This window comes from Catharus ustulatus, chromosome 1, assembly GCF_009819885.2.
Source record: "Catharus ustulatus isolate bCatUst1 chromosome 1, bCatUst1.pri.v2, whole genome shotgun sequence".
Lineage (NCBI taxonomy): Eukaryota > Metazoa > Chordata > Aves > Passeriformes > Turdidae > Catharus > Catharus ustulatus.
Genome location: NC_046221.1, coordinates 98,141,090 through 98,168,150, shown reverse-complemented (window position 1 = coordinate 98,168,150; position 27,061 = coordinate 98,141,090). Strand labels below are relative to the sequence as shown.

Here is a 27,061-nt window from a genome sequence, read left to right as displayed (position 1 = left end):
GCGGAGGGGGAGCCCAGCGCCGGCTCCCGCCCAGCGTCCCGGGGCCGCCGCTCAGCGCCTGTCACACGGCCGCCCCATGGTGAGGGACAGAGGGACCGGGAGCGGGAGGGAGGGGGCGGAGGGAGGGAGGGAGCGGGGCCCAGCGGGCAGCGGGGCGGCTCCGCTTTCGCTTTCGCTCCCGTGCCAGCGAGGCGAAGGGAAGGGCCGGGCCGGGGCCTGGCGGGCGCACGGTGAGCCCTGGGCTGGGCCGCTGAGGACGGGGCCGGGGGGAGCCGCAGAGCGGAGCGAGCGCCGGGTTCCCCCCGCCACTCCCGGTTCTGGGCCCTCGGAGAGGCTGCGGCGGCCGCCGCTCCCCGGCCGGGCCTGGGCCCATGGCAGAGCGGCGGGGACTCGTCCCGTGCCCGGCCCGGCCCGGCCCTGCCCGGCCCGGCCCGGCCCGGCGGAGGGGCTGGGGGTGCCCAGCCGGGGATGTCCCCGGCAGCGGCTGGGCCCGAGGGCCCCCGCGGTCGGGTTGTGGGGCGCTCATCGGGACGGAACTTGGCACACACCACCTTGGATTGTCTTGCTTATTTACTTGTTTGTTTACTTACTTATTGTTTGCGGCGTGACAAATTGTTAAGCGTAGTATTGCCCAAGCTTTTAAAACTGTAAGTTAGAACTAGTGAGAAAGAGCTAGTTTAATCTGCTTGAAGCCTTTGTATAAGACTTTAAGCCTGTCTTTATTTTTATGCTTCTGCTTTCTTCACACGTGCCTTACCTTTCCAGGGCATGATACAGCCAGGGTAGGCCTCCAGAACCTGTTGATCTTAAGGTGTTAATACCAAGACTATTTCTGTTAATACCAAGAATTCAGTGTTAGGGCTCTGATTGCAGGTTGAACTGTTGTGGCCTCTTATGGCAGGTGTCAGCCCACTGCAGACTCGCTCAACCTGTTCAGCTTTGTGCAAAAGGTATTCACGTGTTAGTCATTAAGTATTTTCTGCCCTTCTGCAGCTGGCTTAAACATATAAATACGAGACAAAATACCTGTTGTCTGCTCTGATTTCTCAAAATGCAGTCATGTGCCGTTGCCTTGCCTGAATCAAGTCTGTGTTGCCAGATGATCCACAAGAGCCCAGATACATGGGAGCCACAGCCTGACATGTACAGCTGTTGATTCTGGGTGTTCTGTGGGAGACCCCACGTGTGTGCCTGTTTATCCCACTAAGCAGTTTCATGTTAGTTTGTGAACATGCTGGGGCTGGTGACTGTGCCATATTTCAGCCTAAGTTAGTTTCTTTTGATTCATTTTGCAGTAATTTGGACACAAAGCGCAGTTTGGCTGTAGCCTACCACAGGAGCATGTTCCTCACTAACTACAGGTCTCAGCCAAGTGAGCAATAGTGTCACTGCAATTTTGGGGCCAGTACCACTCAAGGAAATGTTTCAGGTCACCCTAGGGAGAAAACTGTTGTACATCCTTATATTCTAATTAATTTTATTTACAGGGAAAAACTTTTTGGCATTTCAACCCCTATCAACAAGGCATTTATGCTGGAGGTACTTTTTCTAGTGGCATGGTCATCTAAAATGTCATGAGTGAATTAAAATCACTGATTAAAATCAGTGAATTGCATTGTGTTTCCCTGGGCAAGCAGAACTCCTGAGGTTTGTTGTGCATTGTTTTACTGGGTTTCAGTGGAGAACACTAGGCAGTTTTAACAGAAGCTCATGAGTGTTAGCAAACAAAAGTTCATGTGTGATAACATTTAGGTGTGTTAGCAGCATTTTCTGAAATTCATAACAAGTATTTTAGTATACCTGGGAAGAATTTTACTTCTGGTTGACTGCAGCTGTGTGACTTGTGCTGCTACAGCCTGCTTTGGATATGTATTTTTTATTTATGTAGCTGACTGAAAGTTATTCTGCATCTCAGTCTTGATCACTTCTGGATTACCATTATGTCAGTCTCTGATACTCAGATCCAAGGACAGAGGCAAGTCACCTTCCTAAGAAGCTGATATTGCCTGCAGTATTTTCACTTGCCTGAGGAGAGCGATTCATAGGCTGGACAAGGCTGCTACTCAGAGGGATCTTGATGGGTTGGAGATAAAGGCAGACAGAAACCTCAAAAATTCCAGTAGAGGCAATAAGAAAGCTGTGCACCTAGAACAGGTTGGGAAGACTTGATGGAGAGCAGCCTTACAGAAAAATACCCAAGTGCTGTGATGGACCAAGTGCGGATTAGAGGGCTGGAGCACGTGATATTCTAGGAGAAACAGAGGTGGGTTCATTCAACCTTAAGAGAAGATGAAGGAAGGGGAGATCTTGCTGCTGCAGGTAGAAGCTGTAGAGCCAGACTGGTCTTGGAGGTGCATAACTGGGATGAGGAGCAGTGGACACAAGCTGGTTTAGCTACAAGGAAGGTCTTTGTGCTGGTAGTTTTGTTTTGTTTGTTTGTTTTTAGCCTGGACAATAGTCAAACACTGAAGGAGGGGTCTGGTGAGTGTGGAGTGTCCATCCATGGAGGTGTTAGAATTTGACAAGGGCCTGTGCAATGACATCTGATTCACTTGGTACTGGATGGCATGTGAGAATCCCTGCCAACCTGAACTGTCCTGTTGTACTCTGTGATTGCTGAAAGAACAGGCATTATTACTTCAGAAGTGAGTTGTTAAAGTTATGCATAGGAGAACACAAGTCAAATAAAGTATGCAAGGTTTCCTTGAAATTGCATCAGCAACAAGCAGAAATGCATAATGTTAATTTTATTTATTTAATGTTAATATTATATTAACATTAAAAAAATGGTAAGACGTTGCATTGGTGATCTATGGCTTAGAATTTCTGTTGCAGAAGCTAGTATACTATTTGAGAGAAAATTAAGCAGGAGACCTGATGAGAATGTAAAGAGTTTTTGTATTTCTTTCTTAGCTTTTCAAACTTGCTGCACAGTAAATTTTAGGCAGCAATGTCTTCAAGAGATTGGTAGACACTGTCATGGAAGTTACTTTACTGTGTGGAAATTCCTAATGAGAAGAAAGTGACTACCCAGACCCCTGCATGCAGCCAAATCTTCAAAATTCAGAATTCAGATCATCTACCCAAGGTACATGGCAGTTGTTTACATTAACTCTGCTTTCACAGTGCTCCAGATTGTAAGTCATCTAAACTAAAAGTTTTGACTCTCATCAATCTCCAGATGTCATGAAAGGTTAAGGATAAGTTATGGTGAATTTAGCTTAGTCTCTACTGTATTTCTTCTAAGACAGAATGGGCTGTGTGTTTATGTGAGTTCATGTTGAGTTATACATTTGATGAGTTTGCATCAACACTTCTTCAAGATGATTCAGTATTAAGGAAAAACATGACATGGCTATTAAATATCTTTAGGGAAGCAATTTTTAATTAATTCTAGCTCATAAACTCATGGATTAGTGTATAAGCTGCCAGGAAATTAAATGTGTGTTTGAAGAGGAAGTACTGCAGTTTGGAGTATGATGCTTCTTATCTTTTGAACATTATTAAAAAGAAATCAGTTCTGGATTCAGAATGGAGTTCAACTGTGATATATGAGTGCCTTTTTCAAAAGTTAGGGGCTCTAAGTGACCAAAGTATAATAGAATGTATTTTTTATCATCTTGCATTTAAACTGCTGGTTTTAGTGAAAAGAGTGAATCAATACAAAAGGTACAAAGTTCTTTTTGCGACCTGAGGTCCACCCATCCACTGCATGTTTATTTGAAGGTTGTTATTATTAAATGCCTTGGGTTAGAAGGGGATTTGTAACACAACTTGTTAGTGTGTCTTTATAATTTGAAGTGGGTATGATTTAGCAATGACTGCAAAGTCAGCTGATGAAATAATTTCCTTTTGAGGTTCTGAAAAAAGTAAAGATGTGTCATTGAAACCCTAAAGATTGATTTGCTCTAGCTTGGTCTACTCTTAGTAAAAATTCAGCTTTCCACAGGTTTCAATTTCTTTGTTGAGTGGGATAGATAAAGGAGGAGAGTCTTCTGTTAGCATTCTGTTCTTCTGAAAAATGCAGCGTTGTTTTATTTGCCTGTCTTCCTCCCTGTACCAGAAGTGCTTTCCCTTTCTTGCTGGGAGATGCTTCCCGGGTGGCTCCTTTGAGTTTGGAGCAGGTTTGTACGTGTGCTCCCTACAGCCTGCATGAGAGGGATGGGGCTGAACACCGAGCAGTTCAAACACCCAGTGCCATCAGCTGGCATCTGCCCTCATGTTCTCTCTGCCTGCAGAAATCACAGGTCTCAGAAAAACATCAACACCCTCCCTCTGCATTTTCACACCATAGGTAGATGTGAGAAAAGTAATGTCTGATTTCACTGTTGGTAATATGTTTTGCTGTGTGAAAAACAGGAATGTTTTTTATTAATCTGTTACATTCTGCCATGCCTCACCTATACCAGGAGGATTGTGCTGGGTTAATTGCTTGAAATCAGTTTAGTTACTGAAAGGGGAAACTCAGGGAAAGAGTTCTGATATGATAGCTGATGTACTTCAGGTATTTCCATATAACCAAGTTAGCACATGTCTTTTTACTGACACTTGTGACAAAGCTTTCTCATACATGTCTTCTTTCCACTTGTGTGCATTCAGCACAGTGAAATTCCTTTATGTTACTACTATGCTCTGTGGATAAATGGATTACATGCAATACTACACATCTCTCTTTTAGAGAAGTGAAACTCAACATTATGTTTCACGCTATGCAGGGAACAGAATTCAGGCTGCTTATGTATCTGCTGATCCTGCAAATACTTCAGCAGCCAATTCATACCCCTCGCTAGGTGATGGCTTTGTCACTCTCAGTAGGGAACATAGGCAATTTGGAGTGCAAATCTTCATTCATGAGCTCTTAAGATTTCCAGGAAATGGAATTCCAAAATTAATTTTATTCTGGTGTCTTTTCAGGACACGTTTTGCAAATTTTAAGCTGATTCTGAATGTGAATTGGCAAATGCGGACTCTCATCAATCAAAGCATCTAATTGGAAGGTTTTTTCAAATGTTTTCATGTATTATTATGCTGCAAAGCATGTTTGCCTCTTCCTTAATTACTGAACTTTTTTTTTCTTGTTAGTGTTAAGTTTCGTGAAAAATGCTCCCCAAAGCCTGCAAATAAGTAGGGATAATACATTTAAACGCAAACATACAGATATTGCGTATTAATACTGCTTAATTGTGGTTTTGGGGGATATGTGATCATTAGAAAGACTGATTTATCTTCTTTTGATTTATTTTAAAAGTGATTAAAGTTTACCTTTCTTGTTTAATTTTTTGGGTTTTTAGGGGTTTTTACCTTGCTGAAAGTATATTGGACAACTGTTGACTTGAAAGCTGCTTTTAGGATGTCTGAAGATGAGGAAAAAGTTAAACTCCGCCGAATCGAACCTGCAATTCAGAAATTCATTAAAGTGGCAATTCCAACAGATTTGGAAAGGTTAAGAAAACACCAGATAAATATTGAAAAGGTTAGTGTTCACTTTTTTGCTAATGTAGTTCTTTTTGCAGTCACCTCAAAGATTATGTACAGTTTTCAATGAGAAGTTGATGACAAAATGCTTTGATGCAAATTTGGCTAAAGATGAAAGTTCTGTATTTGTAATTGTGTGCACAAAGGCCTTTATGTTTATGGTAAACACCAATGTTAGCAGTTGTTTGGTTGAAATACTTGTATGATAATTGCATTTTATATCTTTTACATGCATTTTAACCATAATGAATGTGTTACAGTACTTTTGTGAGCTGTCATGATGATTTTCTCTTCAATAGTTTTTGTAAAATTAACTTTCAGCCATCTAAACCAAAATCCCTAGAGGTAAAAGGATAATTTTATTGAATCTGATCCTGTTTATTTTACAGGCTACTTTTAAGCAAAAATCACTAATTATGTCCAATTGCTTAGAGCAGCAACATTATTTACTTATGATGAAGCCAATATCTCTAACCTCATTTCATGAATATTGATTTAAACCTTAGGATCCTGAGATAGTCCAAACAATTAATCTCCTAAATCACTGTTTGAAGAAACTATAAAATCAATATATAATGAAATTTGACCTTGAATACACCTTTTCAGAGGAAGTGGCCACCATAAATTTATCATCGTTGCTTCTCAGTTGTATGAGAGTCCAACTTTCTGTATGACAGTTTTGGAAGACTTAAAAGCCGTAGCCTTAGGAAATAAGTTCTCTGTATTTATTCTTTCTTTCTTTCCCTATTTTCCCCATGAAAATTCTTGTTTTCTAAAGCACATTCCATGGAGTGGATTGCCTTTCGCTCTGGGAGGGAATAAAATGCATGTGTATCCAAAAGAGGTTACAGCTGTCTATAAGTCTCTGTTAGATAACAGCAATTGATTTGGTTGTACAGGAAGGTGGAGATTTTGTTTGGCTTACTGCCCTAAACTTTGTTGGTGGTATGCAACAATCCTTTTTAAAGAAAAGTGCTGTAAGACACCTTTTCACCTTTTCTCTCTTGCTTTCAGTTTTAATTTAATTTCTTGTGACTGTGCCAGAGGATGTTATGTGAAACACTTTTTACCTTAGGCTGGGGTCCATTGTTGTGGTGGGAAGATATGTCAAGGTGACACAAACGAGAAATGAGGGTATCTGAGTCTTCCTGCAGTCTTACCCAAGTGTGGATATTTGTATAAGACATCTGTTGAAGAGCTTTTAGTAGGATATATTATGACAAGCTTTTGAGTTGTCTCCATGTCTGCTGGATACTTTCACAGAGAGTTGGAAGAGATCCAAAGCAGAAGTATGCAAGTTTCTTTCTAAAGAGTGCTCTCAAGAGAATGGACACCGAGCAAGAGAGATTGCCTGAGAGTAACCTAGTATTTTATATTTTTGTTGTGGAATACAAACTATTTGGCTACAGCACCATTATGATGAAATATCATAGAAATATGGAACTATAGAATGGTTTGGGTTGGAAGAGAAGCTTTAAAGATCATCTAGTCCAACCCCTATGCCATGAGGTAGGAACACATTTCATTACATCAGGTTGCTCAAAGCCCCATCCAACCTAGGCTTCCAGGATTGGGGCATCCACAGCTTCTCTGGGCAACCTGTTCTGGTTCCTCACCGCCCCCAATATAAAATATTTCTTGTGTCCATTCTCAACTTACCTTTTAAACGTTTAAAGCATTGCCCCGTAGGCATCACAATAGGCCTTGTCTTTCTCCTAAGCCCTCTTTATTTATGAAAGGGCTGCAATAGGGTCTCTCAAGAGCCTTCTCTTCTCCAAGCTGAACAACCCCAACTTTCTTAGCCTTTCTTCACAGGAGAGCTGTTCCAGCCCTTGGACCATTTTTGTGGCCCTCCTCTGGACCTGACATAACAAGTTAGGATTCCATAGATGATTTAACTTCATGGACCTCCCTTAGTTTTACATGTATTTGCTCAGGACAAAATAATAGAATGCTAAGGGGTAGGAATGGACCTTAGAGATCATCTAGTCCCAGCCTCCCTGCCATGGGCAGGAACACGTTCCACTAGGCTCAAGGCCTTGCCCAAACTGGCTTTGAACACTGCCAGGGTTGGGGCATCCACTACCTGTTCCAGTGTCCCACCATTCTCAGTAAAAAATTCTTTCCTAATCTCTAACCTAAATTTCCCCTCTTGCAATTTGTACCTATTGTTCCTTGTCCTATCACTACAACTCCTGGTAAAGATTCCTTCTCTGGCTTCCTGGTAGGCCCCCTTCAGATACAGGAAGGTTGCAATGAGTTCTCCACACAGCCTTCTCCAGGCTGAACAGCCCCAGCTTCCACAATAAATAATGTCAATATCATCTCTTCTCAAGCTTTAGTATCCTCAAGGCCCCCAGGGTGAATATTGTCCAGAAGTATGGCCTACTTTGTATTGCATGACAAAGAGAAGTCAACAAGGAGGAATTCTCTGACCATGTGAATGTTGGTGTGTTAAGTCATTGGATTCTTTGGGCTTGTCACTAGCATATTCTGAATTTTGAAGCAAAGTAATAAAACAATATATTAAGCAGATGAATGTGATGAACATCTTTAGTAGAAATTATGAAGAGCAGTGAAGGTTTCCTGAGGATTTTTTTCTTAACTAGATAGCAGGATTTTTATTATTAGTTATTTGGGCAATGTATTGCAGTCAGCTGAAATCAAATAGTTGATTTTTCCCTAAGCCCCTTCTGTTAAAACCTCAGAAATTCCTGTTTCAGTACTCTTTCAGGGGTGACTAAATTGGAAGATCTATTGTTGATACAGAGCTTTTTGTCCATTTTACTTTAAAGAACACTGTCAGTAATTTTAATGGCATAGCAATTTATTCAGAGGTTGTTATTATTCAGTTTCCTAGAAGAATGACATTAATCTGGCTTTGTTGAACACTAAACCTTTTATCTTCCATAGCACTACAAAGTCCTAACATGAAAGAACGTTTTGCTCTGAAAATAAGTAGTAACTTAAGATTTCTCCATGTATTTTAGGAAGCTGAGTAACTTTGTGATCCTTATTGCTGTGACATCTAAAATTATGAAAATAATTATGTAAAGATAGAGGCTTGTAGACAGGTACTTTTTTTATTGGTAACAAAGCTTATTAAGAAATTGAGGAATTAAACTTTACATAAAAATACCTTACAAATCATGGTAAATACTTTGCCTTATCTAAACAATTAAATAAATATTTTAATATTGTGTGATATTATAAGTACTTTCTTTGATAGTTTCAGCACACATTCCAGGAATCACAGCTTCTACTTCTTTTATTTTACTACTCCTTTTCATGTTAAAGCCTCTGTATTTTTTGTGTCAACTCCCTGTAGCAGGGACTGATTTATTTTAATGAAGAAAAGGTTGATATGTGATAATATGCAGTTCTTTTGCCAAACTTGCTCTCTGCTAATGTAATAGTTAGTCTGGTCTCTGTCCCATGGGAAGTATTGTATGGATAGTTTCCCACTGAAGTTAGTGGAGCCTGATGGAGGTGCCAGATCTGGCCTGGTGGTACTTGTAGCTGTGTTTGTAACTATTTAGAAATACTTAGTGTAAATGTAGACAGCAGCATTGTGTAATGAATGCAATTTTCGTTGTCAATAGTATCAGATACCTTGTTGTCCTATATAACCAGTACTGCTTATCATTATTCCACTAATTTCTTCTTCTTCTGCCATTTGTTCTACTGCTCGGGGATTTATGCCACAGCAGGGTCAGGATGCAGTATCACTTGGGTGTTAAAAACTGATGTTGAAACCCTGGTTGTCTGTAATTCAGTAACATACATTGTACCATTTTTTTTTTCACAAAATACATTGCTATTTACGTCTCTAATTTTGCAGTGGAATTGTTTATGACTCAACTTCTTTACTTTCAGTTTTGGAAAATTTAAGTGATCATTTACCAAAGGTGACCTTTTTTTTGGCATAGCCAGTTGGTAAAAATAGCAGTCTAAGGAATCTTTTTCCTCTGTTTTAGTATCAGAGATGCAGGCTGTGGGACAGATTGCACGAAGAGCACATCAACGCAGGACGAACAGTTCAGGTAAGGATATGAAAATGGCTGTGCTACTGATGGGATTCAATTACAGATGTAGTTCTGGTTACCTCAGGGATGGACCTTCAGAGAGGCATACACTTGGCAGGTGGGTTTGACAAGCAAGCACACAGTTTTGCTTTGCTTCATTTAAAAGTTGGGGATTTCCTAATTGTGTCCTGTGAGGCAAATGCAGTTGGAAATATTTCCATATTCTTGAAGAAGCAAAAGTTTGGAGACTGTGATCTTTTACAAACTATCCTCTTACATTATTCTGTTAGAAGACAGCTCTTGCAATAAGGGATACTGCTAATTTTAAAGCATGATTTCAGATGTGGCGAACATCTGGACTACTAGTTTGGTGTGCACATCTGTTGTTAGGTATATGATAGCATCAAGGGAGGAAATACCAGCACATTTGTCAGCACAGGCATCATCTCAGTGACTTCATCCATAGTCATCCATAACTCAGCACACAAGGAATCATATACTGTTTCTAAAAATACCCATGTCTTGATGAAAATGATGCAGAAACTCAGCCAAACATCAGCTAAATAGCACACAGGCAAAGTAGATTAGCAGTACAGAGCACAAAGAGCATATCTGCAGCAAAGTTTGCTGAGGCAGGTATAGTATCTGGTGGCTGTAACAGCTGCACTGCCAGTATTCTGGGGGCAGACGTGTGTTGGCCAGGAGAGGCATCTTGTGTTGGTTTCATAGGTGTTGTTCAGAGGAGGGAGCTGTTTTTTCTACTGTAAGGGACCTATACTACTAGCAGGATTTGCCAGCCCAGGTGGCACAGTCCTAAACCATTGCTCACAATTCTAATACTGTGAATTCTCATGTTTGTTTCAGTGTCTTACTGACTCTCGTGGGAAATTAGACCAGGCTGAAAATAATAAAAAGAAAAAAACAAACACCAAAACCAACTCTCCTCAGAAGGAAGAACTTAATCCTGATTGAACAACAGAATTAGATGGTTGGCAGAGCTGGAGTTGTTGGTCTTTTTTGAGGAATGGAGGGTGCTAGTGAGTTTTTTGTTTAGTGTAGATGATATAAAGTGACACATGAAATCCAGCTGATACTCCTGCTCATTGAAGGTTTGGGTGCGTGTTTTGATTTTTCACCAAGTACTTTTGAAATTTTTATGCAGATTTATTCTTCATATTCAAAGAGACTTCCAAAGGTGGAAGTTCTGTTAAAACAATGTCATTTTAACAGATGTGGTGTAGTAAGCATGTGTTAGATTATGTCTGTTCTCTAATCTGTTTTTACGTCTGAGTTGTGGGAAAGGCATCTCTTGTAGCTTCAAATTACCAGTATCATTTCTTTAGTGAGACAAAAATTGATCAATAATTATAGAAAAAATAATTATGTTAAAGATGTTATTTTTAGGTATTTTAAGTGCTTTAATAAGAAAACTGCTTCTCTGTCTCTAGAAACATTTATATTTGTCTGGAATCTAAAGCTGGCTGTTTTCACTTTCAGTCAAAGTAAATTTTCTTGGGTTTTATTTAACGCTTATTGCCTCTAGCTCTGAATACAGATCTAGATGCATTAAAGTGGTTCACATTCTGATACCCAGAGAGCAGAATAAGTATCTGAGTCCATGCAAGAAGAGCAGACTGGCTCTTTGTTTTAATTAAATAGTTAGGAGTCTGGAGTACTTGATAATAAATTATATGACATGTAGAATGTGTTTGCTGTAAGCTGTTTAAATGTTTACCGATGGACTTGTGATCTGTTTGTTTGCAAAGAAATAAGATTAATTATTGTGATACCAAATGTTCTCTGCAACACACACTTTGCTCTCAAAATTAGATGTTGTAAAAATACATTAGGAATCCCTAAGTCAATATTGACCCAAGGCATCCGCCACAGGTTTTAGACAAATATATGCACAGCCATTCTACATTTAATCCATGTGCACATAATTAGCCATTTTTCTGAATTTTCAGTTTACCCAGAATAATTACTTCTGTTGTAATTTTGATGATGGTCAAAATTATAATAGAAGTATAGATGAGTGTAAATCTGTTGCTCTGCTTTCAAGTGACTGGATGCCACATTAAAAACTTCTATAAAGGAAGGCTAAGAAAACATAAATCTTTGCACAGGGCATGAAGATACCTTTTCCAAAATATTGAGAAAATAGCTCTTATATATCATGTATTAGTTTTTATGAACATGCTGCTCTTGTATATTTTCATTTTTTAGGGACAGTCTCTGGACTTCTTAAAATGTTATGCCTGAATGAATTTGCAGTTTTCTAGGCTTTTTCTGCATAGATGCCAACTGTACCACACAATTATTTAATTATTAAAAGGTTTAAGGTAATTTCAGTGAAATGGCAGTATTCTGTTGTAACATCTAAGGACTACCCTGATCATTTTGGTGGTGAGAGGAAGAGAAATGGTGCAGTTACTAGAGAGGAAATAAGATATTAAACAAAAAAACCCTTGAAAAATGCAGTGGATGAACAATCTGGTTTTAGTCTGTATTCAGCCCACAAAAAGAGACTCTGTTCTGCAAAACATATTTAAGCTGACATAGTCTCTCCACTGTGTTACTTTGACCTGGAAATCTACTTGAAAAATGTTAATCTATTTTTTCTTTTTCACTTTTATGGTTTCTAGTTCAGCTGAAAATGATTTACAAGTTAAAGGTGGTTTCTGATCAGTTCTTTTTGCATAAATCTTCAAAGCTCAGTTGTATGGCTCAGGCCTTCTGTAACATTTCTAAAATGATCCTCAGATTAGGTACCTCTCTGGCACATTGTGTAGCTATGCTGTGAGGGCATGAGAAGTAGTGTAGAAAACTATTTCTGCAGGAGATTCTTTGTGGTATCAGTGAAGGTTCATGTAAAATCAGCTCATTATTGCAGCCTGTGGCCATCTGCAGGGTAAAGCTATCCTTAAACTTGGAGTTTGACCTAGGCCAAGAATCTTCTAAGACTTGAGGGACATGGGTTAGAAGTGACCTGATTATGTGGTAGTGGTCCAAAAAAGCCACGTAACTTAGTTGGATATATAAACAGGAGAGCAGTCAGTATGGTCTCTCCTACAGTCTCTTCAGTCAGCAGTAGTAGGATTCCAGGTAGAATAGTCTGTCCAGTTTGGGCACCACACTTCTAAGGAAGGCATGAAGTGAATAGAGAGAGACCAGTGGTTGCAGGCAGAAATTGAGAAAACAGGACTTCTTGTAAAGATCAACAAATTAGTTATTTTGCCTAAAGAGTGCCCAACAGCATCGTGCTGTCTGTCTGCAAATGTGGAGAGGATGGTTGCAAAGAGGACAGGGCTTATCTTTCCCTGTCTTGAGCAAAGAGAATTAGAAATACTTGGTTTAAACTGAGGCCAGAGAGATTTGTTAGACATAAGAAAATGCTATAGTATTCTGAATTCTGTCAGTGAGGTATAAAGGAAGTTGTAGCTCTTCATGAAGAAGTCCTTTTAAGACCAGATTAGATAAACAACTGACAGAAATAATACAGGGACAGCAGATCCTGCATTGAATGGATAACTTCCCAAGGTTTTCACCAGTTTTATTTTCCTACAGTTTTTGTGAGAAAACTACTTGAAACAAAGATTGTTGTTTGATTTTGGAAGTTAATGGACCAAAATTGCAATTAATATAAAGAAAAGTTCTGTGTCTTTTGGATTGAATTTGCAGAGTTCAAAACTCAGGAGTTCCACACATGAAAAGAAAATTTTGTATTATCTTCCTTACTAAGTAAGCTTGGTTTCAAAAGTGCCAACACTTGGGATGAGAGTGATACACTTTTATGCTTTCCCTAGAAATTAAACTCAGTGCCATTAAAATTAATGTGAAAAGTCCCAGTCATTTGTATATCCATAACATTTATGATGTTATGCCCTGGTGAGCTCCAGGGATTTGACTCCTTGCAGCAGGACTGAACTTTCTTGCTAGACTGAATCCATGCACCTTCTGTTTAATTGACACTAAATTGAACACGAGTCTCCTCTTCAAAGCCACAAAACAAGAGCTACTAAAATTAAATTTCACTAAATAGGCAAATATCATCATTTGATTCCTCCATCTTCTTGCTCAGAAATATTTCTCTTTGATTAGCAAGGTAATAATGAGCAGTGGAAGTGAGGATCTTAGTGTAGCCATTCCTTAGGGTGAGCACTTCTTAACCTCTTGAAGCTTCTGTTCAGGGTCTGTGCAAACTTCCATCAGCCAGTTGTGTTGTGTTAGCCACTGCACAAACTTGTAATTTGCCCCAGCAGCAGCCACAATGGTACAGATCCCAAGCAGAACTACATTTTAACCCCATTTCAACTGCAAAATTCTCCTTTTTCTTTAAAAGAAGCTGCTGTGGAACCATTGTTATCTCACTCCACACTCACTGTTTTCACTGTTTCACAAGTTTTTTTCTTTTCCTTTTTTTCTGGTCTCCATTGTTCCCAAAGACAGGACAATAGTAATAATTTTCGTTACTGAAATAGAACATCATGATCAACCTCAGTCCCTTGCATATTAGGTCTAAGAAATGAGAAGATTGAGTGTTTTGTTTAGATAGTCCCATTTTGTTTCTTAAATGAAATTCCAAGATTCTATAAGCCAAGAATTTTGGCAAGTGGTGCAGTATCAAAGTGGTGACATTCTCCTTTTGTTATACTTAGGGGCAGGCCATGGCAGAGGGAAGATACCAGGAAGCAGGCAGTAGACTGAGATGAGCTAATTCAGCTCAGTGTCTTCCAAAACTGGCGGTTTTTTTTTTCTATCTTCCCTTTTAAAAATTGTCAATCAGTGGTTTTACCTGAGGTTAGTCTTGAATAATGCAGCCTAATTTGGCTAATAGCACTCTTAATTTAAGTATACAATCTCATCTAATCTAATCTTAGTAATTTGACACGATTTTAACGAATCAATAGTTCTTTCTTTGGAAGCTTGTGCAATGCTACTTCAACATGTTGTTCAATAATTTACTTCCTTCTTCTCTAATTATATTTTCTACTATTTTTTCATAAATATTAAAAGCAATTAATTCCACTAGTGTATATAAATAAAATTAACTCCATCTAGATCTTGCTTTTCCAGATAGTCAGTTTTACCTTTGTAAGGCATTACCTGCACCTGGTTTGTATTCTGGAAGAAAACCTTTCTGTTTCTAACCACTCATTGGTGTCAGTCCATTCTCTTACTCTGTTGTGAGAAGAATATTTAAAACAAATGGTAAATAATGCAACAAAGAATGGAATGAACGTTACAGTATCACTCTAAAGTAATGCAGAGAATATATTTTTATTACAGTTTTTTAAAAAATAAAATTAGATTAAAACTCTCTCGTAAAACAATAAGTGGTGTAATTTCTTCTTTTCATAGGAAGAGAAAATTTGTGTGTGCTTTTAAAGCCCAGGCAATAAAAACCCCCTTTATTTTTAATGCAGAAAGAAATTTATCCCGGGGGAAATGCCTGCACCTATACTTTTCTTGTTAGTTGTGAACAGTTTATATCTTCTCAGAAGTCTTGTAACTAAAGAAGTATTTATATGTTTTATTAAAATTTATATTCCAATCAAATAGTTGTCCTTCATCTGAAAAGAAAAAATAAAAGAAAAAAGTAATCTTTCTCCTTTGACCCTGAAGTTGTCTTTACAAAACAAAAGTGAAAGTTTGGGGTTAGCTAGGGGTTGTGAATGACTGTATCCTGAGGTTCTGTGATCACCACAGTCACTTATTATTATAAAAAAAAGCAAATTTTGAGAAGCAGTCACTTACTTTTCTTGCATATTATTGCAACTTGTTGCAACTTGTGTAAATATTTTGGCAAAGACCTAAATTAACCAGAAAAACAGAAATAACTTCAGCATTTTCACAGTTAACTAGTTAATTATTACACAGAATAATTAATTAATTGCTTTAATTGAAACCCAAAATAAAACAAACTGAGTTGGAGAAGTGGATAAAGTACAAAATTGGCAACCAGTAAAATCAAAAACAGCGGTGGTGATGGCTTCAGAAATATTTCTCCCTTGATCATAAAAATGATAGATGTTTCCGAGGCACTGAAGGTGTCTGATGTTCTCACACACCAGTAAGCTACAAAATAACTCAATATTCTTGCAGCAACTCCGTGCCAATATGAGAGAGATGGAGAAACTCTGTTTGCGCGTCCGGCAGGAAGATATCCCAGTTCTGCGGAGAATGATACATCCCATTAAAGAGGAAGCTTCGACTGCCATTAAAGACTTCCTGCAGCTGCATTCTGAATCTGCAGAAGAACTTAAAAGGCAACTCAAAGGACAGGAGGATGCCTCTTTAACCAGATCTGCAACTCTAGGAGAAGGTAGTAGAATTTTATTTCTGTATTTGTTGTATCTTTGTTGTTTTATGCTTCTCTGAGCAGATATAAATGAAGTAAAGAAATGGGATTTCAGTTGAAGACTATTGTTAATGAAGTAGATTTTTCCCTACACCACACTTTTGTCATGCCCTGTGACTGAATTTTGATAGGCAGAAAATGCTGAAGTATCTTTAAAAATTAAATTTCTATGGCCTTCCATGAGAAAGATCCTGTAGCCTTGGATCTTAAATAGTGGACTATTCATAGGAAGCAGAATACTTACATTCATGTTTCAAGATAGCTTGGCTTCTTTTCCCCTCCCCTCCAAATCACTTGATCATATGCAAATAATAATTTTGGCCATTTTCATTGAATTAGTGAAGAAATACCAAGAAGATTTTTATATGACAGTGTAATAAAGCATTGCTGAAATATGTGGAAAAGAGGAGCAAGTCTCTCGGTAAAGAAGAAAATTTCTTCCTGTAGCATTTTAACTTGATAACTGACAAGAAAGAAGAAAAGATTATCAATAAATAAAAGATTTGGAAAGCACACTGTGACATGCTAAAAATCAGATGTGTTAGCTAGTCTTTCCTCCTTTCTGTATAAAACGTATTTCAATCTTTGTTCTACCATTCTGTCTTCAGGAGAAGTCTCTACTATGCCCTGATGCTGGCTAGTGCTCTCTCTTGATGATCTGTGAGAAGGTTGGGTACATCAAGATTAAACCCTTCCACCGATCTGTAATTAGTTTGATTGCTGCAGTAGCAATATTACTTAAAATTATTTCATGTGCCTTAAAATCAAAAGAGCATTCTTAGTCAGAAGCACTGTAGAAGAACCTGCTGTCAGGTTGGATTTCATGACCCTTCTTGTTGCTGCATGCAGAACTACAAGAACTCTTTCGAGTGTCATTAACAAGCCAGTGAGCCTCGTGCTTGAGCAGGGAGAAAAAGAGATTTGACACTGGTCTTGCATTCAAGAATGTCATGTGCAGTAGTGAACATAAAGATAAATCAAACACAGAGTCCATAGAATTGTTTGGGTTAGAGGGGACCCTTTGACAATCATCTGGATCCAAGCTTCCTGCCACAGACAGGGATACCTCCACTAGACCAGGCTGCTTAGAGCCCCATCCAACCTGGCCTTGAACTCTTCCAGTGATGGGGGCATCCACAGCTTCTCTGGGCAGCCTGGGCCAGTGCCTCACCACTCCCATTGTAAAAAACACTTTTCTTACAAGGCCCACAGAACAGATTGAATTGGCTTCTGACATAAAAATCTCCATCTCTTCAACACCTTCAACATGTTGTAGTTGGTGGTTCAGTAGTTTGTTCTAATATCTTTGTGACTTCCAAAGTCTCTTCTCTTGCAGTCCTCTGGGACCAACTTACTCAAGTTGTCAAAAATATGCTTGAAATTTCAAGGGCTGTTTCTTAAAAATGCTCTAGAGTGAATTTCATCAGACCTTCAGACCCTAAATAGGCCTAGCTCATCTAAATATTTTTAACCTGTTCTTTTTATGTTTCAGCCTCTCTCTCTCTCTCTTATTTAAATTAATTGCACCAAATACATGCTTAAAGCTACATTTTTGTCTGGCAATGTGCTTTCATGTCCTTGGTCTTCCTCTAACTTCAAAAACATTCATAGAAACTTCCTTGCTACCATTTCTGCCTCTTGGTAGTGTCCTGGTCTTCCTGATATTAACTTTCCATGCTTATGTTTTTCTTTATACTCATATTGTGTGTCAAATTCTTGATATACAGGGCAGTGAAGAGCTCTTGCTGAAGAATAAACATCTTCCTCTACATCAGGACAATTTGGTGTCATCTTCAGCACGACCTGTTTTTTAGTGTCTGCCAGCAATTCTGCAGTCCTTTATCTTTTAGGAAATTCTTCCACATAATTTTTATTAATAATTTTACCCAATTTGTTGACATCTCTTTTGTGGAGAGCTCATTGTCTTCAATGTTCAGTGATTCCCTTCCTATTAGCCATTACTTTCAGTCTCTTCGTGAGCTCGTCTCTGTTATGATCAGAATGAAATTTAAGATACCTCTTCTGTTGGTGACTTTCTGCAGTTCTCAGTACATTCCAGTATTTCATTGGAAAGGCTTTGTCCTGGCTTACTGCTTCTCTTTTTTACACAATTACATGGTGGCAAATGGGAACAAGAGTTTAATTTCAGAGAACAGGACTGCTTCTGAAATCTGGAATACCTTTGAGGTACAGAAGACATTTAGTACAACAGCACTTCAGAAGGCCAAATAAATTTATTAGAAAGATGAGGATGAGAAGAACAAAAAATATTACAGGAATGACAGGCATCTGCAAGTCTGCTCAGGAATGTGGGAATTCACCCCATTTAAAGTAAAACAGACAGGCAGACCAACTAAATACAATTAAACAGTTGTTTTTTTTAATTTGCCTGCCTGTGCAAGCAACTCTGAATTGCAAACCCAGACACAGTATATTGCCTGTTCTTTTGTGCGTAGAGGCTGCAGTCCTGACAGCAAATCTTGGCTGTTGATCTTAATCAAAGGAGGTTCAATACATGCCTGTTCTTTGTATCATGTTGCTTCCCAGCTGGTAGAGAAGTAAGGAGTTTACAAATTCAAATCTCCCATTTAGAAGGCATGTCAGTGATATGATACAGTCCCTTCCCCCATTCACCATCCTCAATTGAGGGCCAATAGAAATGGAATTTAATTGCATATTAAACAAATATTAACAAAAGGTGAGACTTCACTCCTAAAATTACTAAAATCTTTTAAGACATATATTGAATCTTCCAGAGCATTAGATTTTTATCTCAAGTGTAATGACGTGTAAAGCTCCTCTGTGAAATCTGCAGAGGTGTTTTGCATTATTGTATTTCTGTGGAGATGCTGTATAAATGAACTGGTGGAGTCACTTCCATTCTCAATTCTATTAAAATTGGTTAGACTTGATAAAAAGTGAAGTAGTGAATATAAATTTCTTACTCAAACTTTCAGCCCAAATGTGACCACCTCTTACCCTTCTTGTTCTTTTTCTTAGTTTTTTAAAGTGAATAAAGAATTTTCATGAGGAATTTTTTTCACTGATTTTTAGTTATTACAAAATTGTAACATGTAAATCCTATTACGGTTTTAATTCCTCTGGAATGTGTGTCATGCAAAACTTTGGTATCATTTATACACTTTCAAGGATGTGCTTTTCTACAGTCGGTCAGCATAGATAAGGTTAGGAACAGACCAGAGCAAGGTCTTGGGAGAAGGCAGCTTTGCTCAGTGAGATTTTTATTTTGCTTTTGAATTATGAATACACTAATTTCACGATTATAAGCCGAACCATTTTGACTAAAATTTTGATCCGAACCCAAAGTGCAGCTTATAATGAGGTGCGGCTTATATATGGACAAAGAACGAAAAGTTGCTGTTTTAGTTTGGAGGACAGGGTAAAGCCCCTCCCTCTAAATTATTATAATTTTGAAATCAAGGGGCTTTCAGGCAAAGATGTGGGAATTAGGAATAACAGTTCTTTTCTAGGGAAATTAAAATAGAAATACAGTACTACAAAGAAACAAACCCCAAACCCTGACAAAGTCAGAGTACAACCTGACACCCCGTCAGGCAGGGTGTTGGTAGCAGTCCCATTAAATGGTGGCTGCATCCTCCTGCAGTGACAGATGTGATTCAGTTGGAGCAGTGCTCCTGCAGAAGGTGCAGTTTCCCTCTGGAGGTCCAGTGGTGATGTGGAGAAATCCAGTTTTCCTCTGGAGTCCAGTGGAGAAAGGGGCTCCCTTAGTGTCCCAAAACCTCTGTTTTTATCTTGGTAAGAAATGTTGGGCTCTTCCCCCTGGCTGGAGCAACTTCCAATGGGATGCAGTAATTTTATCAGTCGCACAGTGGGACTCAATGGCCATTAGCAGAAAATGACTCGCTGGAGGAAGAATGGATTGTGAAAAGATAAAGAACAATGCCCCGCCTGGTTTCAATGGATGGCCCATTAGCAGAATATCTCCCATAGAGATAAGGATCACTGCCCCCACCCTTAACAGATGGTGATAGAATAGATACCTTTTATCACACTCTGTATTGTAATGTGTGGCTTATAATCAGGTGCGGCTTATGTATGGACAAAGAACGAAAAGTTGCTGAAACCCGGAAGTGCGGCTTATACTCGGTGCGGCTTATAATGCATGTGGCTGACTGCAGAAGAGTACACCTTTCTGGGCAGAAGAAACTTGATTTTGAAATAGGATTGTGTAGGATTGAAATGAAATAAAATCCTCAAAACCTGTGATAAGTGTCAGAGTATGTGACAGTTTTGTCAAAAAATGCACACATTTGGATATATAATTAATTATATTGAAAATGGGAAAGGAATATTTTAGAACTGAGTATACAACCTTAATTACTCTGAAGTTATTAATCAAAAACATGTTCTGGAAGAGCAGGTGATGATTGTAGAACATGAAGTGCCTTCCGTATCTGGATTTTTATAGGGGTAAAAATAATTAGAAAGAAAAACAAGCCCAAATTAAGCCCCCAAATTGCATAGTGCATTCTTGTTACTCTGCTTACTTAGTAATCAGCTGAAATACCAGCTTCAGTCATGTTAGACTTCTACTTAGCTAAGAGTAGGAAGATTGGATCCTTAATCTGTTATGAGATATTTGGATAAAAATGTTGAGAAATGGACAAATATTATGAAAATGTATCATTTTTATTTTATCTTGAATTAATTCCATGAATAAGCATGCACTATTACTGTTTTTTTAATAAATATGATTATATTTATTTGTTTTCCATTGGTCATATCTGTTGTTGTAACAGTTATATAATATTATTATCGTACCTTGGCACAATCATTGTATCTAAAGATTTTAATACAATATTTACACTTCAGTATTGTTAGACATATCTAACCAGCCTTCCCCATAATAAGCTTTCTCTTGGGACTGCCATCCCAAGGAAGAAAAAACCAGTGTCCTACTGAAGGAGTGCTCTCCCTTCAGAAATTGAAGTTGTTTGAATTGAGATGATTTGCACTGTGCTTGCACACACACCTTCTCCAGTCTGCCTTTCAGACTCCCAAGCTCTTCCTCAGTCCCTGTATTCACAAGCCAGACTTGTTTGTTATTTTCCTTTATTGCCACTCAGCTTGTTGTCCACAATTACAGGCACGTCTGTGACATCCACAGGGGGCTCTGACTGGAGGAGGTGTGTGTGTGCCTGTTCATTGTCTCTGCTCTCCCCGGTGCCACCACACTGTCATTCCCTGTTTTTAACACCATCCTTTGTCCTAATGTCTTCTGCATTCAGTCCAGGTGCTTTAGGGAGAAACATACTTGAGAATATCTTGTGTACAGCACTGAGCTGCAAATGTGTGCTATCCCCAGTACCATTTGCTCAACTGATCCAGCTTGGAATGCTGGTCACCACATGACTTGGGTTTCACTGCTTTTGCTTTGAAAGCTTTTTCCTGCAAAGGCTGAAAATCAAACCAGTAGCCTGATAATCAGTCAAAAAATGAATAACTGTCTGTTCAGCTTTGGGAGCGCACCATTTTTATGTGTCATACGTAAATGAAAAGTTTTTGTCCCAAGCTCAGTTTTCTCAGCCTGATCAATACAAAAAAATTCAATGACCTTGAATGCAGGAGTATAATTTAGTATCATTTCAGGACTATTTGTGAAAATGTGCTAATAGAAATGAATCTATTTCTTCGTCAATAACATCCTTTTAAGAAACTGTGTAGTGCTGTAAGGCTTTTCCTTATATGATCGTTTTTGGGGCTGTTGCTTGGCTTGAATGTGGTTAAGTATTGGGTGACCCATAAGACTTCAAGAGCGAGAAAGTCTGCATAACACCTGCATCCTGATTCAGTGCATTTATTTATAAACATTATGTTTCTCATACAGAAACCTTATATAACACGGAAGTGAAGGATGGCTCCCAAAGTTTGATCCAGATCTACTCCCACCTTCCAGAAATACCTCAGGAAGAAAATGCAGCTGAGTCCTGGGAAAGTTTAGAAGGGGTATGTTGGAACTCCCTCCCTGCCATGTTGGTGCTCTTGGCTTTAGCAGCTATCACAGAATAACATTTGTTTTTTATTTGCAGGATTTGATTGAGCTCAGCCAGTTGGTGACTGAGTTTTCTGTCTTAGTCTGTGTAAGTATTTAATTCTGCAGTCCTACAGTCTTCTACAAAAATGGGGTGCATGGGTACCTCCGACGTGGGGAAAAAAAGCTGTGGATGTGTCTCTCCTGTGATTCAGGCTCTACCAAGGTGACACTTTGAGGAGGCAGCAGTCTCCTCTTTCAGCACTAGTGCTGGGAGTTGCTCCCAAGTTCTTGGCACTGGAGCAGCTACGATGTTCCAGCCAGTGCACGTGGCCACGAGCTGAACCTTAGCAGAAGCTCTGCAGTGTTGATTGCAGACTTCTACCCAGGTCCTGTTCGTTTTTGCAGTTTCTAGTTGTAATGGTGGTCACAGCTTTTACTGCACAGAGTGTGTGTTTGTCTCTTTTCTCACTTAATCAGGAGTGCTAAAAAAATCCTTTATTACCTTTATCCTGTCCTTTCTGTGCTCTCACCGCATTGCCAAAATGTTGGTTCCCAATGTTTAGTTTTTCCCAAGCCACAGGGAGTTTAAATGCACAGTTCTCATCTCCTAGGAGAGGTCTTTAATCTCCTTGCTATTGGGTTAGTAGGGATAAATAACCTAGCTTTTATCTTTTCTGCTGAGTAGGTGCTACTTCATCTGTACAAAAAAACCGAAGTAAGAACTATTAGACTAGAGAGGACTGCAAAAATGTTCATTCAGTATTCCAAAGGTTAAAGGAAGAGGTCCTGTTGGATTTTGCATTTAACCATCGTTAGATGTAATAGGTGGGTGGACTGCATTGTAGATGAATACCAGAGCTGGTGTACTCAGCAGTTTCTGAATTAGAAAGAGCCAAAAAGTTCAGAATGCCTTTCATTTTAAGCTGAACATCAGCTATCTCATTATTTTATGACATAAAACAGCCTGCGTACCGCTGAGATTAGAATAAGAACAAACAAACCCAGAGATCCCTTTATCTTCTGCTCCAGTGTTCCCTGAGAGAGACTGCAGGGGAACCTGACTGACTGCATTTGGAGAAAGGATGGAGTGTTTTTATAAAAGTAAACAGTAAAATACAGAGCAACATCAAGATTATTTTCTGTGCTGTCACTATTTCTGAAGTCATTGTTCTATAAAGTCATAATTAAACACTTCTTAAATTTCTTGATGCAGCTTTGTATGTTGCAGTTAGCACTGATCTTATAAATGCCCTTTATAGATTTTTTTTTTGAACGTGAGACTCAGCAGGAAACAAAACAGGCTGATCCAGATTATTTTTCCTTTTGGAATGTGAATTCCTTTATCCATAGAAAAGATTTAGAAATCATTTGTTTTGAGTTATTTTCTCTAACTGCAGCAAGACATTGTCTAATATCCACCCCATATTATTACTTAATAGTTTAGATTTTTTTAAAATAAGTCTGTAGTTTCAGCAGAGTTTATCAGATGCTAATCATGGAGCACCACTAAGGCTGCTGGGTGCAGATGAAAGCTGCTGTGGGGCCCTGATTACAGGCATTAAAATGGTGTGTATTGGCTCACTGCTGCTTCCCAGCAGGCTCCCTCACTCATAATTCCTTTGCATCTAGTCCCAGCAGGAGAAGATTGACAGGATTGAAGACCATGTCAACACTGCTGCTGCGAATGTTGAAGAGGGAACCAAAAACTTGGGGAAGGTAGGGATCTGCTCCTGCTGATGAATCAATGGTGCTCTGCCTCCCAGCCACCCTCTGTATTAACCCCATTGATCTGCCGTCTTTAATGCTGAGGGAACCAGCAATTAAGGAAATAAGGAAGAAATGACCCACAGGTAGCAGAGAAAAAAAAAATCAATCTCTCTTGTAATGTTCTGTTGCATCCAGTCTACTAGAAAATACAGTTATTTAATTTTGGGGAGGCCTTTTTAAACACTGTTCTGATGGTTACTTTGGTTTACCTGCAAAGACCAAGTGCAGTCAGTGACTGGCTCACAAGAATCACATAAACATTAAACAAGAGGCTGATGATAATCTGTCATTTCCATCCTGTTCCATGTCAGTTGCTAAATAAACCCCAAAGCTGGAGTCAGATCCATCATTGAAAAGTCTGAGCATTTTCTCAGTTACTGATTTAACAATGGTGACCAGGTAACACCCAGTGTACACAGCAGCCAGAAAGAAGTATGTGACAAGACCTGGTTCACAACTGCATACACAAGACAGCTGATTTTTAATTTGTTTTAGCATATTCTGTCATACTTTTTTTAAATACTAATTTGTAAAGTTTATCACTGAGCATTCAAGTCATTGCCAGGAGCAGTGAGGGGAAAATGCACATCACCACAGGCAAGTATTCTAACTAATTTTTTTTTTCCTTTACAGGCTGCAAAATACAAGTTGGCAGCTCTGCCTGTGGCAGGTGCAGTCATTGGTGGAGTGGTAGGGGGTCCTATTGGTCTCCTTGCAGGCTTCAAAGTAGCAGGAGTTGCAGCTGCACTTGGTGGTGGGATTTTGGGCTTCACAGGTGGAAAATTGATACAAAGAAAAAAGCAAAAAATGATTGAGCAGGTCTCTTCCAGCTGTCCAGAGCTTTCTCACCAAAGTGCCAAAAAATCCAGCTGAAGTATAGATTCATTATGGCCAGGAACAACAGTGTAGTAGTTAAGCTAATGATGGACTTGCAGCCTTATGCTTGATATACAAGGCTGAGTTGTGTGAATTTTGGTGACAGTTCTGTTCCTTGGGAGGGCTGAAACAGTCGTGTCCGAATTTCTCTTTTCAGACATGGTGACATCAGTCCTTTGAAAATTATATGGGTAACTTTTAATTACATAATTCGTAGGTAAGCTATATTCATAGCTGTAATAATGGGTGACAGGTGCTTCATGCCAAATTTGCACAAAGTTTCTTGCAGACAATGCAAAGAGATACTTGGAAAATCCTAGTGCTTTCCCATGAATGCCATGAGAAGCTGGAGCTTTTATTGTAGTGCTCCAAAGAAAAGGAAATAAATGCCATCATTCTTTCACTCTCATAGTACTCTAAATTTAATTTATCTGGATTCCCAAAGTCTTCCTGTGATTCCCCAGGATATGACTTACTATATCTGTTTAATAATGCACAGTGAAGCATATATTGTTGTAAGAAAAGGTGACAATGTTGGGTGAGCAAAGTGGAAAAAAGTTACGTGTATATCACATCTGCCTCCATCAGCCATATCAGATCAGCACTGGAAGCAGCTTCTCCCCTTTTCTGGCAAGGCAGTTAATTTGTAAACTCCCCACCTTGCTCAAAGTGTAGTTATGAATTAAACAGTCTAAGCAGCAACCCTGCAGCACTGCTACTGGAGGGTTCTAATTTTCCATAGCTGTTCAGCTCCTTGGCTTGTCCTGAGAACACCGTACATGAAAAGCCAAGCTCTGGCATTGTGAACTTGAAGCCTCACGTTGCTGAAACAGCATTTACTGCAAGATGCTGCCTTTGCTTCTCATGAAGCTCAGAGTGCCCTGGTGGGAGAGCTGAAAAGCTTCCCTGGAAGGCAGCGCTGCAGCCAGGCCCACTCCCACCACAGGCTGTTGTCCCTCACGGTGGTGTGAGACCATTTCACACTGGCAGTGCCAGCTGGCAGTCCCAGACATGGGCTTGCAAACGTCAGCCTGATAGAGGTTAGAGTGTAAAGCACCCTTGTTTGGGCAGCTGCACTCTTACATTACTCTCCAGTGCCAAACCCTCTGCTTCCACCCACTCTGCAGTGTAGCTGCTCGGCCTCTTCGAGATTTTGGGACATGCTGTGGAGCCTGTACAGGATGAGATGCTGGCAGTGCTTCTGCTTGCTTTTAATAGTGGACATCTGTTATCTTACCCTCCTTAAGAAGCCTTTTGCTTCTGGAGTTTCTATTGTTAAATGCAAAAGTGTTAACGTGTTGTTATTGTTAAGTAATTGTACAATTGTCACCTAATTTACTGTTACTGGTCCTACCTCCACCCTTTCAGGACACTTCCCGCTCTACTGCTGCTACTGTTTGGGGGAACAGAAACTGAGGTTGGGAAGTTGCTTTTTAAAGTTTTTAGATTGGTCGATTCATCCTGAGCTGTGCTTGAGTTGTTTTCTTAGGTGCACAGTGAAGTCAGTATTGAGATAAGGCTCCTTAGAAGGGAACACGGTCCAGGGAAGTGTACTATAGAAAGAGCTCCCTCTCAATAACCAGTACTTTGATATCATCACTGGAAATCACTGTCTGCTAATGACAGATGATGGGGTTTTGTGCCTAGAGACATTGTAAGCAACTGTTAGTTACAGCACAAATAACTTCTTCTAAGCAGTGCTTCCTTATTACTTTTAAAATACTGAAATTGCTACCAGCCAGAGCATTATGTCTATTTTAAGTAGGTCTGAGATTCAGGGAAAAAATGTGTGGAAGAATAGTTTTCACAAGTAATTGCAGACATTGTCAAAAATGTATGTGTTGAAGCCTCGGTGCCTGCACTGTTAAAATCAGCTGGAGTGCAAAACATAACCTGAGTAATTCAGCTCATTTGCTGCTGACAGGCAACAAGTCCTTTCCTTTCAATGCATCTGCTTGGGAGGTAAACACGGTTAATGAGCTTGTAACAGTTTCATACTAAGGCTGTTCATTTATTTTATATTTATTTTCTACATTTAAAGGAAGACACTAAGGAAAAAAGTGTTCTTAAGTGGTTGATTCTTTGTATGATTTTCAAATGCGCCTTCTGCTTTCCTGTGGTATGCTGTGAAACCTTGTTCATTTAAATGACAACAGCTGCATCTGTGCTGTTGTGGACTCCATCCTCTCCCCCCAGGCTGGAATAAGGCCAGGACAATCCAAATTCATAAGACTGAATTCCTGACCCAGCTTACTCAAATTCAGCTTGATGTGCACTCATTTTATGAAATCTCTACTACAAAAACTCTTCTTCCCCCTTGCATCCTTGTGGAAGCAATTTGAAATCATTGTGCACACACTAGATGTGGGAGACTGTTATTTAAGCTATGATAATTTAAAATAGGTGGGTTATTTACATATGTGAAGAAACATCAGCATGTGAGTAACCAAACTAGCAATTAAATTGCTAGCCATGTTACTCAGAAGAATTGTAAAATATAAATAGTTCTTTCAAACCAAATAAAAGTTTTTGCCTACAAGA

At 39.3% G+C, this 27,061-nt stretch overlaps 1 protein-coding gene across 3 annotated transcripts; it reads left to right on the top strand.

The window, feature by feature from the left end:
- On the top strand, nt 1–27,061 carry STX17 (syntaxin 17). Of its 3 annotated transcripts, none has more exons than XM_033057226.1 (8): nt 1–79; nt 5,292–5,473; nt 9,453–9,518; nt 15,606–15,825; nt 21,731–21,849; nt 21,933–21,983; nt 23,507–23,593; nt 24,278–27,061. In XM_033057226.1, the coding sequence occupies exons 2-8, from the start codon at nt 5,351–5,353 to the stop codon at nt 24,515–24,517; spliced, it is 906 nt and encodes a 301-aa protein (XP_032913117.1). In that variant the 5' UTR covers nt 1–79; nt 5,292–5,350; the 3' UTR covers nt 24,518–27,061. The 3 variants fall into 3 exon arrangements, with proteins under 3 accessions (XP_032913117.1, XP_032913127.1, XP_032913106.1); XM_033057236.1 differs by lacking the exon at nt 1–79 and adding an exon at nt 157–230; XM_033057215.2 differs by lacking the exon at nt 1–79 and adding an exon at nt 2,948–3,088.

Bases quoted from the DNA above. Each gene is read 5' to 3' on its own strand.
- STX17 (XM_033057215.2), top strand. From the start codon at position 3,043: ATGCAGCCAAATCTTCAAAATTCAGAATTCAGATCATCTACCCAAG. The intron at 9,519-15,605 runs GTAAGGATATGA...ATATTCTTGCAG, and splicing joins ACGCAGGACGAACAGTTCAG to CAACTCCGTGCCAATATGAG. The intron at 21,850-21,932 runs GTATGTTGGAAC...TTTTATTTGCAG, and splicing joins CCTGGGAAAGTTTAGAAGGG to GATTTGATTGAGCTCAGCCA.